Below are 15,051 nucleotides of genomic sequence, written 5' to 3' on the forward strand. Positions count from 1 at the left end.
GCTACACGGGCTTAGTAGTAGTTCTGGTGATTGTCATAAGCCGAGCGACGGTTTATCGATCAGTCTTTTCCCTGGCATTGGTGATCCCTCGACCCTGCTAGGTCTAAAGAGGCGATGTCTCTACGCGGCGGGGACGCTGCTCGCACCCTGGGGCTCCGGGTGAGCAGCGGGGCGACAAGCGTGCAGGCGTGGGGTGAGGGGTTCCCATCTCTTCAGAGCACTCCGTAATGAAGGCCAACGCTTTTGCTTGCAGCTAGGCACTTTTCTAAACGTTTATCGTGTTATCTCGTTTAATTCTCCTGACATCCCCATAAAGTAGTCCCTGATCTTGTTTTGTTTGACGGTCTCTCTGGGTCGGTGATGAGGGGTTTTAGTTTTGTCTTTTTTTTTTTCTGCTTAGAGTGGTTTGTTCCTTATATTTAAAGGACCACAACAGCGCTCAACCCACATCGTTGGGCTCTTCCTATATATTAGACACCACTGTTGCAGCTGAGAACACAGCCTGCCCTCTGTAGACGTGGATAAGTGCACAACCAATCATGCAGTGCTCTAACAGATATTTTTTTCTTTTGAACTGTTGAAGATCCCTTTAATTTTACAGTGTTTTGCCTGTCTCGTGCATGTTTGTATTCGGATCTAGAAGTCAAATACTGTGGTTTCTTACACTTGACAAATGCGCACTGGTTAACTGCCATGTTCTAGCACAGAAACAGGGATGGGGACTGTAGTTTAAAGGGAAAGTGAGTCCTTCGCAAGTGTGAGTGCTGGGTAATTCAATTCCAGCATCACCCAAACAAACAAAAACCAAGAAACCAGCATAAACTAGTGCGAGAGGCTGGTGGGCTTAGGTTTGGTTTTACTACTTCCAGTTTTCTGGAACCAACTAGATATTAGCACTACATTTTAACATGTTTACTTTACCCCAAACACAAACCTAGAGGGATTTATTGCAAATTTCCTTTTAAACATATCTGACTCAAGTCAGGAATAGAAAATGTATAGCCTTGGCATCTTCAGTTACTGCAGTTTAAGTTTGTTGAAAGACGAAGTTTTAGTACTGTGAACCTGGCCACCTTAGCCCACCCTTGTAATGTCAACTATTTGAGAGGATACCAAGTTCAAGGTCAGATTCAGCAATTTAGCAAGACCCTGTCTCAAAATGTAAAGTAAAAAGGGCATAAAAGTGTGATCTATGATAGATACTTCAAAGGTTTTTAAATCTATTCTAAACTTGGTTTTCAGAAGTTCATTCCTATTCTTCTTTGGGTTTGTTTCCTTCTAGATTCTTCTTTAATCTTAGATTCCAATTTTGTAAGCAGTAAACCACTTGATATGATTCCTGTGTCACTTCTTTGCTTTTACTCTCCCTTCCTTTTAGATTTGTTCTATTGTGGGGTTTTTTGTTGTTGTTGTTTTTGTGTTACTGGGGATGAAAGGGGGGGGCACTCTTCCACTGAACTATATCCCCAGTCCTTTTAAATTTTTATTTTGAGATGGGCTCTCACCAGATTGTCCAAGCTGGCCTCAAACTCAAAGTTCTCCTGCCTCATTCTCCCTAGTCTCTAAGAGTACAGGCATACACCATAGCACCAGGTATCTTTTAGATATTATAATGGGTTAAAACTAAATTATCCCAGAACCCACTAAATGAATGTCATAATGAACTCTTTCTTTAGGTATTTGGAAGATATTTATACAGTCCAATCAGGTCATTAAGTTCCTTGCCAGATAAAAAAAAAGAATTTTTACAGAATGGACCAGATCTTCAAGATTTTGTGTCTGGGGATCTTGCAGACAAGAGCACCTGGGAGGAATATAAAGGAAACTTAAAACGCCAGAAAGGAGAAAGGTAATTGAGATAATTTCAATGTCCCATTCCTTACTGTGCATTATTTTCAGATGTAACCAAGTCCTAGAGTATATTTTTAATTTCAGGCTTGTTTAATTTAGTGAAAGGTCATTAGAAAAAAGAGAGAACATGTAAGTTGATGAGAATGCTGAAATCTTTTCTTGATTTTCTGTTTTTTTGTTTTGTTTTAAATTAGGGATTGAACTCAGTGGTACTTAACCCCTGCCCCTCTTTCTTTTTTATTTCAGAGAGCTACACCCTCTGCCCCTTTTTGTTTTTATTTCAAGACAGGGTCTCGATAAATTGCTTATGGCCTAGCTGAGGCTGGTCTAGAACTTATGATCCTTCTGCCTCAGCCTCCTGAGCTGCTTCTGGGATCACAGGTGTGCACCACCACACCCATTTAGACCTTGATAAAATTTTCATTGTTAGTGGGTATTGATGATCTAACTGCTCCCAGTCAATTTACATAAGATCTATGTATACCTCACCTTAACTAATTAATTTCCTCTTTTCTCCCTCCCTTGCTATAATTTAAAAGAATAATGAGAATTTAATGCAGATGGCAAATTGTTTTGAAAAATATTTATCCAACAACTTCCAGATCATAAGTAAGTAGTAAAGTCATGGTGAAACCAAGTATACTTAATTCCATTTCAAATATTAGAATTTTGCCATTTAATCACCACCATAAAATCAAGAATATAAGCTGATAGTGCACAGTTGGGATCTCTCCTTACTGTGAATTAATATTACTTTGGGTAACCAGGCGAGGTGATGCATACCTGTAATCCCAGCAGCTTGGGAGCCTGAGGCAGGAGGATTGCAAGTTCAAAACCAGGCTTGGCAATTTATGGAGCCCCTAAGCAACTCAGCGAGATCTTGTCTCTAAAACAAAAAGGACCAGAGAAATTATACTCCATTATATATGATATATCAAAGTACATTCTACTGTTATGTATAACTAATTAAAACAAATTTAAAATTTTTAAAAATATATAAAAAGGTCTGTTAGATTCCAATATCAGTGTTTTCTAATGTGATTTGAGGAATCCTAAATTTGAATCTTTGTTCTTATGCCCACAGCAGAAATTAATAAGGGTTAATCCAGGATTATGGAAAAAAAATTTAACTAAGAATTATAATAGAACAAAGTAACTTCAAAGCTGTGTGATTACTTGTTTGCCTGTTTGTTAATGGATAGTTATCTTTGGCTTTCCTTAGGTTAAGACTACCTCCATGGCTAAAGACAGAGATTCCCATGGGGAAAAATTACAATAAACTGAAAAATACTTTGCGGAATTTAAATCTCCATACAGTAAGTTGTCAATCTTAATCCATGGTTATAAATGTTTATACATATTTATAACTTAGAAATTATTAATTCATATATAAATACAGCAAGGAAAATGAATGAAAAACGTTAAGTAATGCATTATTACCAATGATAAAAATACATTGGGGGTAGGTATGGCTCAATGGTAGAGTATTTGCCTACCATATGCAAGGCCCTGGATTCAATCCTCAATATTGGGGGTGGGGGGATTATTTAGAGGCTGAGGCTGTAGCTCACTGATAGAGTGCTTGCCTAGGCATTTTCAAGGCTCTGGGTTCCATCCCCATCACTGCCCAAAGCAAACAAATAAAAATCATTGAAAATAATTATTCCTGCAAAAGAAATAAAGGGTGATTATATTAATGTCTCATTTAATAGTACAAAACAAGATTTTTCCCTGCAACTAGAGAAACAAAGGTTTTTGTTTTGTTTTGAGACAAGTAAAAACTGTTCCCAGACTAGCCTCAGACTCCTAGACTCAAATAGTCCTCCCACCTAAGCCTCTCAAGTGGCTGGTACTATAGGCACATGCCACTGTACCCAGCTTGGTGTTTTTGTTTTTTTTTGTCACTGGGAATTGAACTGAGGGTTGTTTACTGAGCCACATCCACAGCCCTTTTTTTTTTTTTTTACATATATATATATATTAGCTGTAGGTAGACACAATACCTATATTTTATTTGTTTACTTTTTTATGTGGTGCCAGGGATTGAACTCAGTGCCTCATGCATGCTAGTCAAGTGCTCTACCACTGAGCCACAACCCTGGCCCCACAGCCCTTTTTTTATGTTTTATTTTGAGACAGGGTCTCGCTAAGTCCTTAGGGCCTTGCTAAGTTGCTGAGGCTAGCCTTGAACTTCCAATCCTCCTGCCTCAGCCTCCTGAGTTGCTGGGATTTAGGCTTGTGTCACCACACCCAGCTTGTATCCAGCCTGTTGGTTTTATAATAGAAATTATATGTTTGTTGGAAAGAGTATAAAATTAAATATGAAAAATCTCAACTATTAACCACACCCCTTAACTGTTTAATGTATATCATTTTAGACCGATTTCTTTTTTTGGTACTGGGGATTGAACTCAGGGGCACTTGACCACTGAGCCACATCCCCAGCCCTTTTTTGTATTTTATTTAGAGACAGGGTCTCACTGAGTTGCTTAGCACCTCGCCGTTGCTGTGGCTGGCTTTGAACTCGTGATCCTTCTGCCTCAGCCTCCCTAGCCACTGGGATTACAAGAGTGGGCCACCATGCATGACTCAGACCAATTTCTTTAAACATATAAAATATTTATATTTGTATACTTTTCAATTTAAAAATGAGATCTTAATATATGGTTTGGCAGTTTAACAGAATTTTTTTTTTTTTTAGGTGTAGATGGACACAACACAATGCCTTTATTTTTATGTGGTGCTGAGGATCGAACCTGGGTCCCACCCATGCTAGGCGAGCACTCTACCGCTGAGCCACAACCCCAGCCCCTTAACAGAATTTTTGAATAGTGAATTTAAAAAGAAATATGTTGTAAACAATGGGCGCCTCAATACTGAACCACTATTTGTTCAATTGGTTGGTAGTTTCAACCTGATTGTATTCTGTTCCCTTTTACTTACAGGTATGTGAGGAAGCTCGATGTCCCAATATTGGAGAGTGTTGGGGAGGTGGAGAATATGCCACTGCCACAGCCACAATCATGGTAAGACAAGCTCAACCTTTGAAACTTTAGTCTAGAAATGGAAACGGGATATTTTGTGTCCTCAGTTAAAAGCAATTATGAAAGAGTCATCTGTCTGCTTGACTTAAATTATAACATCTCTATTCTAGTTAATGGGTGACACATGTACAAGAGGTTGCAGATTTTGTTCAGTTAAGACTGCAAGAAATCCACCTCCCCTGGATACCAGTGAGCCCTACAATACTGCAAAGGCAATTGCAGAGTGGGGTCTGGATTATGTTGTGCTGACATCTGTGGATCGAGATGGTTAGTGTGTCATCATGGTGTCTAAAGATATTGACTTTCTAAATGGTGACATTATCCTGAGCAGATTATTTTCTTTCTAGATATACCTGATGGGGGAGCTGAGCACATTGCAAAGACTGTATCATACCTTAAGGAAAGGTACTTGTTTCTGCATTTATTTGTGTATTTTAAAGACTCTTTTTGGAGCTATATAAATTCAGTTTAAAGCCTTCACCTTAAAACAGTGGTTATTAGGGGTTATTAGGGCTGGGATTGTAGCTCAGTAGTAGAGTGCTTACCTTGCACATGTGAGGAACTGAGTTCGATCCTCAGCACCACATAAAGATAAATAAATCTACAACTAAAAATTTTTTAAAAAAAACATCAGTGGATATTAACCTTTTGGGGGATTTTATACCCTTTTGATAATCTACTGAAAAGTATGTGACCATTTCTCCAGAAAAAGTATATTGGTGCTGGATGTGGTGGCACACGCCTATAATCCAAATGGCTTGGTAGGCTAAGACAAGAGGATTGCGAGTTCAAAGGCAGCCTCAACAATGGTAAGGGGCTAAAGCAACTCAGTGAGATATGGCTCATTTGTTGAGTGCCCCTGAATTCAATCCCCGACACCTGCCCCCCTGCCAAATAAAGTATATTGGTGCTTACATATACATATTTACTGGACATTTTAGGGGTTCAGTGGCATGAACATAGCCCTGGACAATTAGTATATGAGACCCCCACTTTTCATATTTGAGCATTGGTCTGAATGTCAAGTGATACTCTTTAAAAAGTATTAAGCTGTGGTCTTCTGAGCACTGACTTTGAATTAACAATCATTTAAAAATAGTTAGGGATGTTGGGCATGGGGGCGCACACCTGTAATCCCAGTGACCTTAGAGGTTGAGTCAAGAGAATTGCAAGTTCAAAGGCAGCCTCACCAACTTAGTGATGCCCTAGGTAACTTAACAAGACCCTGTTTGAAAATTTTTAAAAAAGGCCAGGCATGTGGCTCAATGATGAAGTGCCCCTGGGTTCAATCCCCCGTACCAAAAAATAAAAAAGCACTGAAAAGGAACTCTGACCATTTTCTATAACTCAGTGCTTATCTAGCATCTAGCATACTTAATAAATGTTTTTCTAATGATTCCCCAGTATTTTCTATTTTACATCTATTAGAGTTCCTTTTTTAAAATATTTGTGGTTGGGCACAGTGTCATATGCCTCCAATCCCCACAACTTGAGAGTCTTTTTTTTTTTAATTGATTTTATTATTTTTTTTAAATACACGACAACAGTGGGACTTGGGAGTCTTGAGGCAACAGGATCACAGGTTCAGAGCTAACCTCCATAACTTAGTAAGACCGTGTCTCAAACTAAAAAATAAAAAGGGCTAGGGATGTAACTCAGTGATAAAGCACCCTTGGATTCAATCCCCAATACCAAAATAATTGTTTAAATTCTTTTGAATAAAAATATGTTTGCAACCCACTAAATTTCTTTCTCAAGCCACTAATGGGTCTCAACTTGAAGTTTAAAAACAGTGAGTTCTGGGATATATTCTTTCAACATTTCTGTATTCATGAGAGGGTATATGTGTGGTCTTTTTTTTTTTTAATCTGTTCTTTCAGGGAACAATTCCAGACACTTTGCCATTGGGTTCATGAAAAAATTTGTCAGCTGTCTGAATCATTTCTGCTAGTGTCAAAGGAAACAGCTCTGTGACCTAGTTCACATTATAATGCTTGAATGAATATACATAGCCACAGTATAAATAGGAAGATTAATGTTTAGCTTGTCCTTCATTTAAGCAAAACTCAAGTCACAGCAACCCAGAAAATAGTTTTTAAAATCTATAGCACTTGTGAAATATTTGCCTAGAGGAAGATGGGAAGACACTATTTGATAAATTATAGAAAACAGAATTGAATCAATCAAGTAATATTTGTGTTCACATAAGAAATATCCTAATTTTCTTTCCAAACAAGAAAATATATTTAATGTTTTAATATTTCATATTTTATTTTTTAAAAATTTACTTAAATTAGGTTTAAAAGTCTTATCTAATCTCAAGGTTTTTTTTAATTTTTTTTTTTTTAGTTTTTTTTTTTAGGTGGACACAATATATTTATTTTATTTTTATGTGGTGCTGAGGATCGAACCCAGTGCCTCGTGCATGCCAGGCGAGTATGCTACCACTTGAGCCACAATCCCAGCCCTAATCTCAAATTTTATTCTGATTATTATTTGCATGAAGGTGTATTTTAACCATTATGAACATAATATTTGATGTTCTGGATATTTTTTTTTCTTCATATGATAGCTCATATATGGACATTTGTATGTCCATGCTTTTTTTTAGCCAAGTTCTAAATATTACTATGTTGAAACTGATACTGGATAAGTATTGATAATTCATTTTGAGTAATAATTCTTTCATTTCTTTTCCTCAGTTTGATATTTATCTTTTTCTCCCCTAGGAATCCAAAAATTCTTGTGGAATGCCTCACCCCTGATTTCCGAGGAGATCTTAAAGCAATAGAAAAAGTTGCACTGTCAGGATTAGATGTGTTTGCACATAATGTAGAAACAGTTCCAGAATTACAGAGGTGATTACATGTACTGAGTAATGTGGGAGAGTTAGGAGGATCGAAATATGCTTATATTCTCACTTTTCAGGAGCCAACTTGCAGTTGACTTTTACAAAATAAACTTGCCTTCCCTCCCTCCCTCCCTTCAGTCTTCCTTTACTGCCTCCCTACCTACTACCTTCCTCTACTCCCTCTTTGTTTGTTACAGAAAGATCAGAAAATAAAGCCAACAAAAACAGCATAAGCTGTTTTAATAATATTTTAATAATATTAAAATAAGCTGTTTTAATAATATTTCCTCCCAGTAATATCAGTTACTATCAACTTTGTATTTATGTTTACATGTTTCGTTTGTTTGTTGTTTACAGTACTGTAGATTGAATCCAGGGGTGCTCCACCACTGAGCTACATCCACAGCCCTTTTTTATTTTGAGATAGGGATTTGCTAAATTGCTGAAGCTGGCCTTGAGCTTGTGATCCTTCTACCTCAGTCTCCCAAGTAGCTTGGATTATAGGTATACACCACTGCACACATGTAATTTTTGATATATGCGCTCATAATAAGCATATTTTTTCTTTTTTAAAAAGTACTATCATTTTGCAAATGCCAATGAGTATTACTCTTTTCAAAGAAGAATTTTCAAATGGAAAATAATTACACTAGAGCAACTGCCTTGGCTGTAATTCTAAAGAAAATACTTAAAAGTACATTTGAGGGACTGGGGAATGTAACCCAATAGTATAGTGCTTGCCTAGCATGTACAAAGCCCTAGGTTCAATCCCCAGCATTGGGAAAATAAAAAAGCCACTAATTCACATAGTAAATAAATAATGCAGCAGATAATGTGGTATTGTTCAGATGTACTTTAATTCTCTCTTTTTTTAAGCTATTTTGCTATCGATGGACACAATACCTTTATTTTATTTATTTTTATGTGGTACTGAGGATTGAACCCATTGCCTCACACGTGCCCAGCAAGCACTCTACCACTGAGCCACAACCCCAGCCCTACTTTAATTCTCTTTTAAAATATAAACACTATTCTTCTTTACTTTTTTTTTTTTAGAGATAGAGAATTTTTTTTAATATTTATTTTTTAGTTTTCAGTGGACACAACATCTTTGTTTGTATGTGGTGCTGAGGATCGAACCTGGGCCGCACGCATGCCAGGCGAGCACACTACTGCTTGAGCCACATCTCTAGCCCATCTTCTTTACTCTTCCTAGTTAATTTTAGTTGTTAGTACTAATTAAGAAATGTTCCACATAATGACTATATTCAAATTTCAGAAAAATTAAAATTATTTTAAACCTCAAGAAAAATTAATATTGTTCATTTTCTTTACCTTAAGTGTTGGCTGTGATTTTATTAGCTTTGTATATTATTTGATATCATAGAACCTAAAAGAAGTTATAGTAAGCTGAGCATGGTGGTGCCCCTGTAATTGTAGCAACCCAGGATCCTGAAAGAGGAGAATCACAAGTTTGAGGCCAGCCTGGGCGTATTACCAAGACCCTCAGACTCCATCTCAAAATTTTAAAAAAGGACCCGGAATGTAGGTCAGTGATAGAACACCCCTGGATTCAATCCCCTGTACCGCAAAAACAAAATAAAACCCAAATAAATTCTAGAAAAGAAAGCTACATTCGAATTCAAACGAATGCTGGTTTAACATCAGCAACTTTCTGACCTTTTGGCATTCTTGACATTTAAACTAGGATGGTGAGGCCATTGTTGAAGTCTAGCACACAGTTTTTATCAACCCTGTCATGATACTGCCAGCAGTGGGTGCCAGTTTCCCTGGTTTCTCTTAAGAAACATTATCCTTTCCAGTGAAAATTCCAGAATCGTACATTTCTTTACCTAAGCGATGGCAATGTTGTGTACTTACCAGCAGAGGGCAGCTTAGTCTTTAGAAAAGAAATGAACATAAAAGTTTCAACCTTCTGAAATGTGGGTTCAGGTTAGTTTTTTCTTTGTTCATTGCCAAAATTGTTTTACTTCTGTTCATCTTCTTTTCTTTTGACTGTCTCTTATAATTATTATAATCTTGAGTTTCAGAATTCTGATTTCTCAACGCATAAAACTAAAGCAATTTCTTCTGTGTTTTTAGTTTTCTCTGCCCTGGGCTTGAGAAGCCTTAAGTTAACAGAGGTAGGGAGCCCACTGAGGCCTTTTTTTCTTTCCTAGGTTATCAGACTTTTGTATACAGATGTTATCATTGAACCATATAATGTAATATCATGTTCAGAATGTGCTTTCCTGGTCTTTCAGGTTGCTTGCGTAACTATGTATTTGGTTGAACTTGTGGTTATTCTTGCTGACAACAGCCCTACTGTTTTCCAGGAAAGTTCGTGATCCCAGGGCCAATTTCGACCAGTCTCTACGTGTACTGAAACATGCCAAGGAGGTTCAGCCTGATCTTATTTCTAAAACATCAATAATGTTGGGTTTAGGTGAGAATGATGAGCAAGTATATGCAACAATGAAAGGTAAAGAAATTTAAAAATAAAAAACTTTCCTGTTTAATTTGAGTAATAGCAAGAACCCCACTTTGAGGCTTGTTCAATTTATGTTTCTTCTATAGTCTCAATGCAAATGCCAGTAAGAACTAAGTATGTGTGACTGCAAGTGTAGCTCACATTGTATACATGTGGGTAACACCCACTCTCAACCTCTCAAGCTGTTGGGATTATAGGCCCTGGATTTAACCCATAGTGCACATATGATGTAAACAGCAATATGAAAAGGAAAATGTTTTCTTAGTATTTCATGGAATTATATGTATAAAGGTTGAGATATGAAGTCATGTCCCATTTCATTCCTCACCCATTCATCCAATGAACACATGGGTTTTTGGTTGTTTTTTGGGAGGGGGTACTGGGGATTGAACCCAGGAGTGCTTAACCATTGAGCCACATCCCCATCCCTTTTTTATATTTTACTTAGAGATAGGGTCTCACTGAGTTGAGAAGGTCTCGACAAGTTGCTGAGGCTGGCTTTAAACTCACAATCCTCCACTCTCAACCTCTCAAGCTGTTGGGATTACAGGTGTGCACCACCATGCTTAGCCCGTGTTTTTTATTCTGTCATTAGACAGTTTTTGAGAGCCAGTCATGTACAATACACTGACAATTCATAGAATAAGACCAACCCAGGCCTTTGAGAAGAGCTTACTTGTAATACTGTCATAAACATGCTGGGCTTTGGAATTTGCGAACCTTACTCTCCCATAAGCCTTTGTGATTCTTGGCCTTTTTAAACTTTGAAATATAAAAGTTGTTATTTTTCCCTGAGTCTTTGGCCTACTTGTAGTCATTCAGTGGTTCAAAAAATAATAAGTTCATATAGTAATTAAAAGCTGCTTTTTATCACAATACATACAGTTTATTTACTAAAAGTTTTCTAATAATATCAGAGGTCAAATCATATCCTCAAGAGCATATCTTAAAAATTGAGTAAAAGCCTAATGCAGGATGTTTGGTCTGTAATATGGGTGTTTTCAGGATTTTGCATGTTCTGTTTCCTTTACCTTTTCTGCATAACAGACTTCTGCTCTAAAACACCCTCCACTCCTATTTTAGTATTTAATCCATAGTATTAAAGTCATTTGTTTTTATATCTATCAGCCCCATATGATGATCTTAATTATTCCTATGCTTTCAGTCCTTATGGTTCCTGACATAAATATTTTTTAATGAATAGGTATCTGTTTGCCATCATGAGGATTATGGACTAGCACAGTATTCACACTGTTTTGAGATACTCCTCAGGAAAATTATACTTAGGTCTATAATTTTAATATTATAAAACATCTGCTAATATAATTCATGCTTTTTTTTTTTTTTTTTTCTTTCCCTGTAGCGCTCCGTGAAGCAGATGTAGACTGTTTAACTTTAGGACAATATATGCAGCCAACGAAGCGCCACCTTAAGGTATAGATATCTTGAATTGCCAAGTGTTTCTTAGTATTTTGAATTAAATCTTCACTGTCCATAGGTAAAAATAAGAAACTATTGTTCCATGTATATTTATAAGTTCCAGTTTCCATTTATTTATTATTCATACAAAGCAGCTACACTGGTGCTTATTTGCCACTGCCTGAATTGTCTGATTCAAGTGAACCTACAGAAAAAGGATTAACAACTTGGAAGGTGCACTCATTGACACTTGGTGATCCTGTGACTTGTTTTAGAATTATGTGAGAGCCACATTGAAGTAAGAAAGAGAAGCGCTGTTTCTGTTACTGTAATGGGTATTTATCCATTGGTTCAAGAAAGTTGTGTTGAGTAAGTCTTTGTGATTCTTGGCCTTTTTAAACTTTGAAATATAAAGTATGCCAGTCACAATGCTAAGCAGAAGACATAAGGTAAATAAGAGTCTTCCTCAAGAGGGGATTAGTTTGTTTTGTTTGTTTCATTTTATTTTTATTTTTTTCTGTGCTGGGATCAAATCCAGGGCCTTGCACAAGCTAGGCAAGTGCTCTATTATTGAACTATACCTCCAGCCCTCTCGATTCTACCAGTTAATCAATGAAGGAAAAATATAGCTAAATAATTACTAAAGATAATGTTATTTTCTTTCTCCATCCTTTGGAACAGCTAATGTAATACAGAATTGATATGTTTTCCTTCCTTTTTAATTTCCTGTTATTGTGGTCTGATAGAGTGATCAAGTAATCACTAGACACATGGTTAGTAAGGAAGGGGGAGGGCAAGGGCTGGGGAGAGTACATGTGTATAAACTTTATATAGAATCAAAATTATTTTAGGGAATTCTAGAATCTGATCTGAAGTCATTATTTAAGTCTAGGTTGAAGAATATATTACTCCTGAAAAGTTTAAATACTGGGAAAAAATAGGAAATGAACTTGGATTTCATTATACTGCAAGTGGTCCTTTGGTGCGTTCTTCATATAAAGCAGGTAAGTTAAACTATAGGGAATGGTTTTATTTAGGCTGATAACTTCCCACCCTAAGTTCTACCCTAAATCGCTAAAGCTGTAAGGCAAATTGTAATAGCTGTGTTTGTCTTTTGTCAGAGGGAAAAGAGTGTTTTTTTCCTGGACCATCCTTTAGAGCTTTGCTCCATAGGGATCATATATTAAGAAGTTTCTCTTAAACCTAGTTTGTTCCTTTAGCAAATCCCTCAGCCACTCTGATGAAAATAAGAACAGTTAGTTTATTTGATTATTCTGTCTGTGGATTTCAGTAGTAGATTATTCAGGAATGACAAAGTATGTCAAGCATATAATATGGTTTTCTGAAAAATGTATATTCATTTGAAAATGATGCTTGCTGCATCCCCAGACTCCCAATTTCAGATCAATTTAAGCACTGAAATTTGATAGCATTGCTGTTTGCACTATTAATTTCTTTGTGCTTCTCCCTAGAGGTAACAACAACAACAACAATTTGTACAATATTTTTCCTTAAAGAAAATTTTAATGGCTTTATTAGCTACAGTGCAGTTTTTCACCTGTGTAATTCTGCACTTGTTTGATCAGTTGCTAAAAATGATTTATGAAAATAAAAGCATTTTCTAAGGGATAAAAAGTAAGTTGACACCAGGTACAGTGTGAGACATATGTTATCTCAACTACTTGGGAGGCTGATGTTAGAGGATCACAAATTAAAGGCCTGCCTGGGCAACTTAGAGACTTTTTTGTCTCAAAAAAAAAAAAAAAAAAAAAAGTTTGTTTCTTTTTAAAGAAAAGGGCTGTTGACATAGCTCAGTGGTAGAGTGCCTAGTGTGCCTAAGGCCCTGGGTTCAATCCCCAGGACTACAAAAAAAAAAAAAAAAAGTTATTTAATAGTGGCCATCAGTAAGTCCATAAGTATGTATCTGAAGACTGAATGTAATCTAAAAAATGCAGATGTTTTTCCTGTTAGTTGGGCTTAACAATTATAATTGTTAAGAATAAACAGCATGGGGCTGGGGATGTGGCTCAAACGGTAGCACGCTCGCCTGGCATGCGTGCGGCCCAGGTTTGATCCTCAGCACCACATACAAACAAAAGATGTGTCTGCCAAAAACTGAGAAATAAATATTTAAAAAAAAAAAAAAAAGAATATTCAGCTGAGGGCTGGGGTTGTAGCTCAGTGGTAAGCGCTTGCCTAGCATGTATGAGGCCCTGGGTTTGATCCCCAGCATCACATAAAAAATATTAAATAAAGGTATTGTGTCCATCTACAACTAAAAAAAAAAAAAAAAGTTTTAAAAAAACTGCTGGTGTTTTTTGAGGTCTAAAATATGTTATTACTATTAATGTTCTTTTAAATGAGTATTTTATAAATTGAGGTCTAAATATAGATATGTTTAAATTAAGCATAAATTATATTTGAAAAAATTGGTGTTCAAGTATTAGTGATATCAGTGTTCCTATAAAAAATTAAGACATTTTCATGAATTAACAGTTTATCCTAGTGATTAAATGCAAAAGTTTGATTCAACAGTGACTGACAGGATGGGCACTTTGAAAATCAGTAATTATGTGATTTAGTCTTCAACCAAAACTACTGGCAAGCTAAAAATATGTATAAAGGATAGAACTAGCCAAGCATGGTGGCACATACCTATAATCCCAGAGACTCAGAAGGTTCAGATAGGAGGATCACAAGTTTGAGGCCAGCTTCAGCAATCTAGTTAGACCCTATCTAAAAATTAGAAATTTAAAAAGGGCTGGGGATGTACCTCAGCGGTAAAGCATCCCCCACCTCACCCCCCACCCCCCACCCCCGTTCAATCCCCAGTCACCAAAAAAAGAAAAGAAAAAAAAAACTACTATCAGCTTCTAGAGTGATTAGAGTAATATAATTTAAAAGGTGTTTTTCTTTTTTTCTTTTTTTTTTTAAGGGAAAATAAAATTTCTAATATTTGAGGGAGTGAGTAAGGAACTTCTTTTTTCAAGGTGTTTTTTAAAAATTTTTAAAATTTTATACATGGTGCTAAGAATAGAATCCAGTGCCTCACACATGCTGGACAAATGTGCTACCGCTGAGCCACAGTCCCAGCCTGAGTAAGGAACTTTTAAAATGCTTTTTAAGTTGCCAGTAAAAGATTTGAGTTGTGTTATCTGGAGCATTATACTCAGGTGATGGATGAGAGCCTGATAATGTTGGTTCTTCTACCAGATTTAGATGAGGTATGGAGCAGCATTGATTACTTGGCTGGGTTGAATCCTGGGATTCCTGGTGATTGAGTTTGAATATGGTCATCGCAGTTCTACTCATATATGTTAGATGACAAAGACATGTTAATCAGATTCCTCATAAAATCAGACCTCCAGTGCTGAGCTCTGCTGATAAGCATTGAG

At 36.6% G+C, this 15,051-nt stretch overlaps 1 protein-coding gene across 6 annotated transcripts in view; it reads left to right on the forward strand.

Moving 5' to 3' along the window:
* Window positions 1-15,051, forward strand: part of Lias (lipoic acid synthetase) — a 23,479-nt gene continuing 8,428 nt past the window's right edge. The window contains exons 1-10 of one of the 6 annotated variants that reach the window (XM_071614220.1): window positions 4-159; window positions 1,677-1,849; window positions 3,074-3,167; window positions 4,797-4,877; window positions 5,006-5,162; window positions 5,243-5,300; window positions 7,625-7,753; window positions 10,083-10,228; window positions 11,601-11,671; window positions 12,549-12,660. In XM_071614220.1, coding sequence (XP_071470321.1) covers window positions 115-159; window positions 1,677-1,849; window positions 3,074-3,167; window positions 4,797-4,877; window positions 5,006-5,162; window positions 5,243-5,300; window positions 7,625-7,753; window positions 10,083-10,228; window positions 11,601-11,671; window positions 12,549-12,660 — 1,066 coding nt within the window. In that variant the 5' untranslated portion in view covers window positions 4-114. Of the gene's footprint in view, window positions 160-1,676; window positions 1,850-3,073; window positions 3,168-4,796; window positions 4,878-5,005; window positions 5,163-5,242; window positions 5,301-7,624; window positions 7,754-10,082; window positions 10,229-11,600; window positions 11,672-12,548; window positions 12,661-15,051 lie in introns of all 6 variants that reach the window. The other 5 variants (XM_071614221.1, XM_027939704.2, XM_071614222.1 and 2 more) reach the window with 5 other exon arrangements.

This window comes from Marmota flaviventris, chromosome 7 (assembly GCF_047511675.1).
Source record: "Marmota flaviventris isolate mMarFla1 chromosome 7, mMarFla1.hap1, whole genome shotgun sequence".
NCBI lineage: Eukaryota > Metazoa > Chordata > Mammalia > Rodentia > Sciuridae > Marmota > Marmota flaviventris.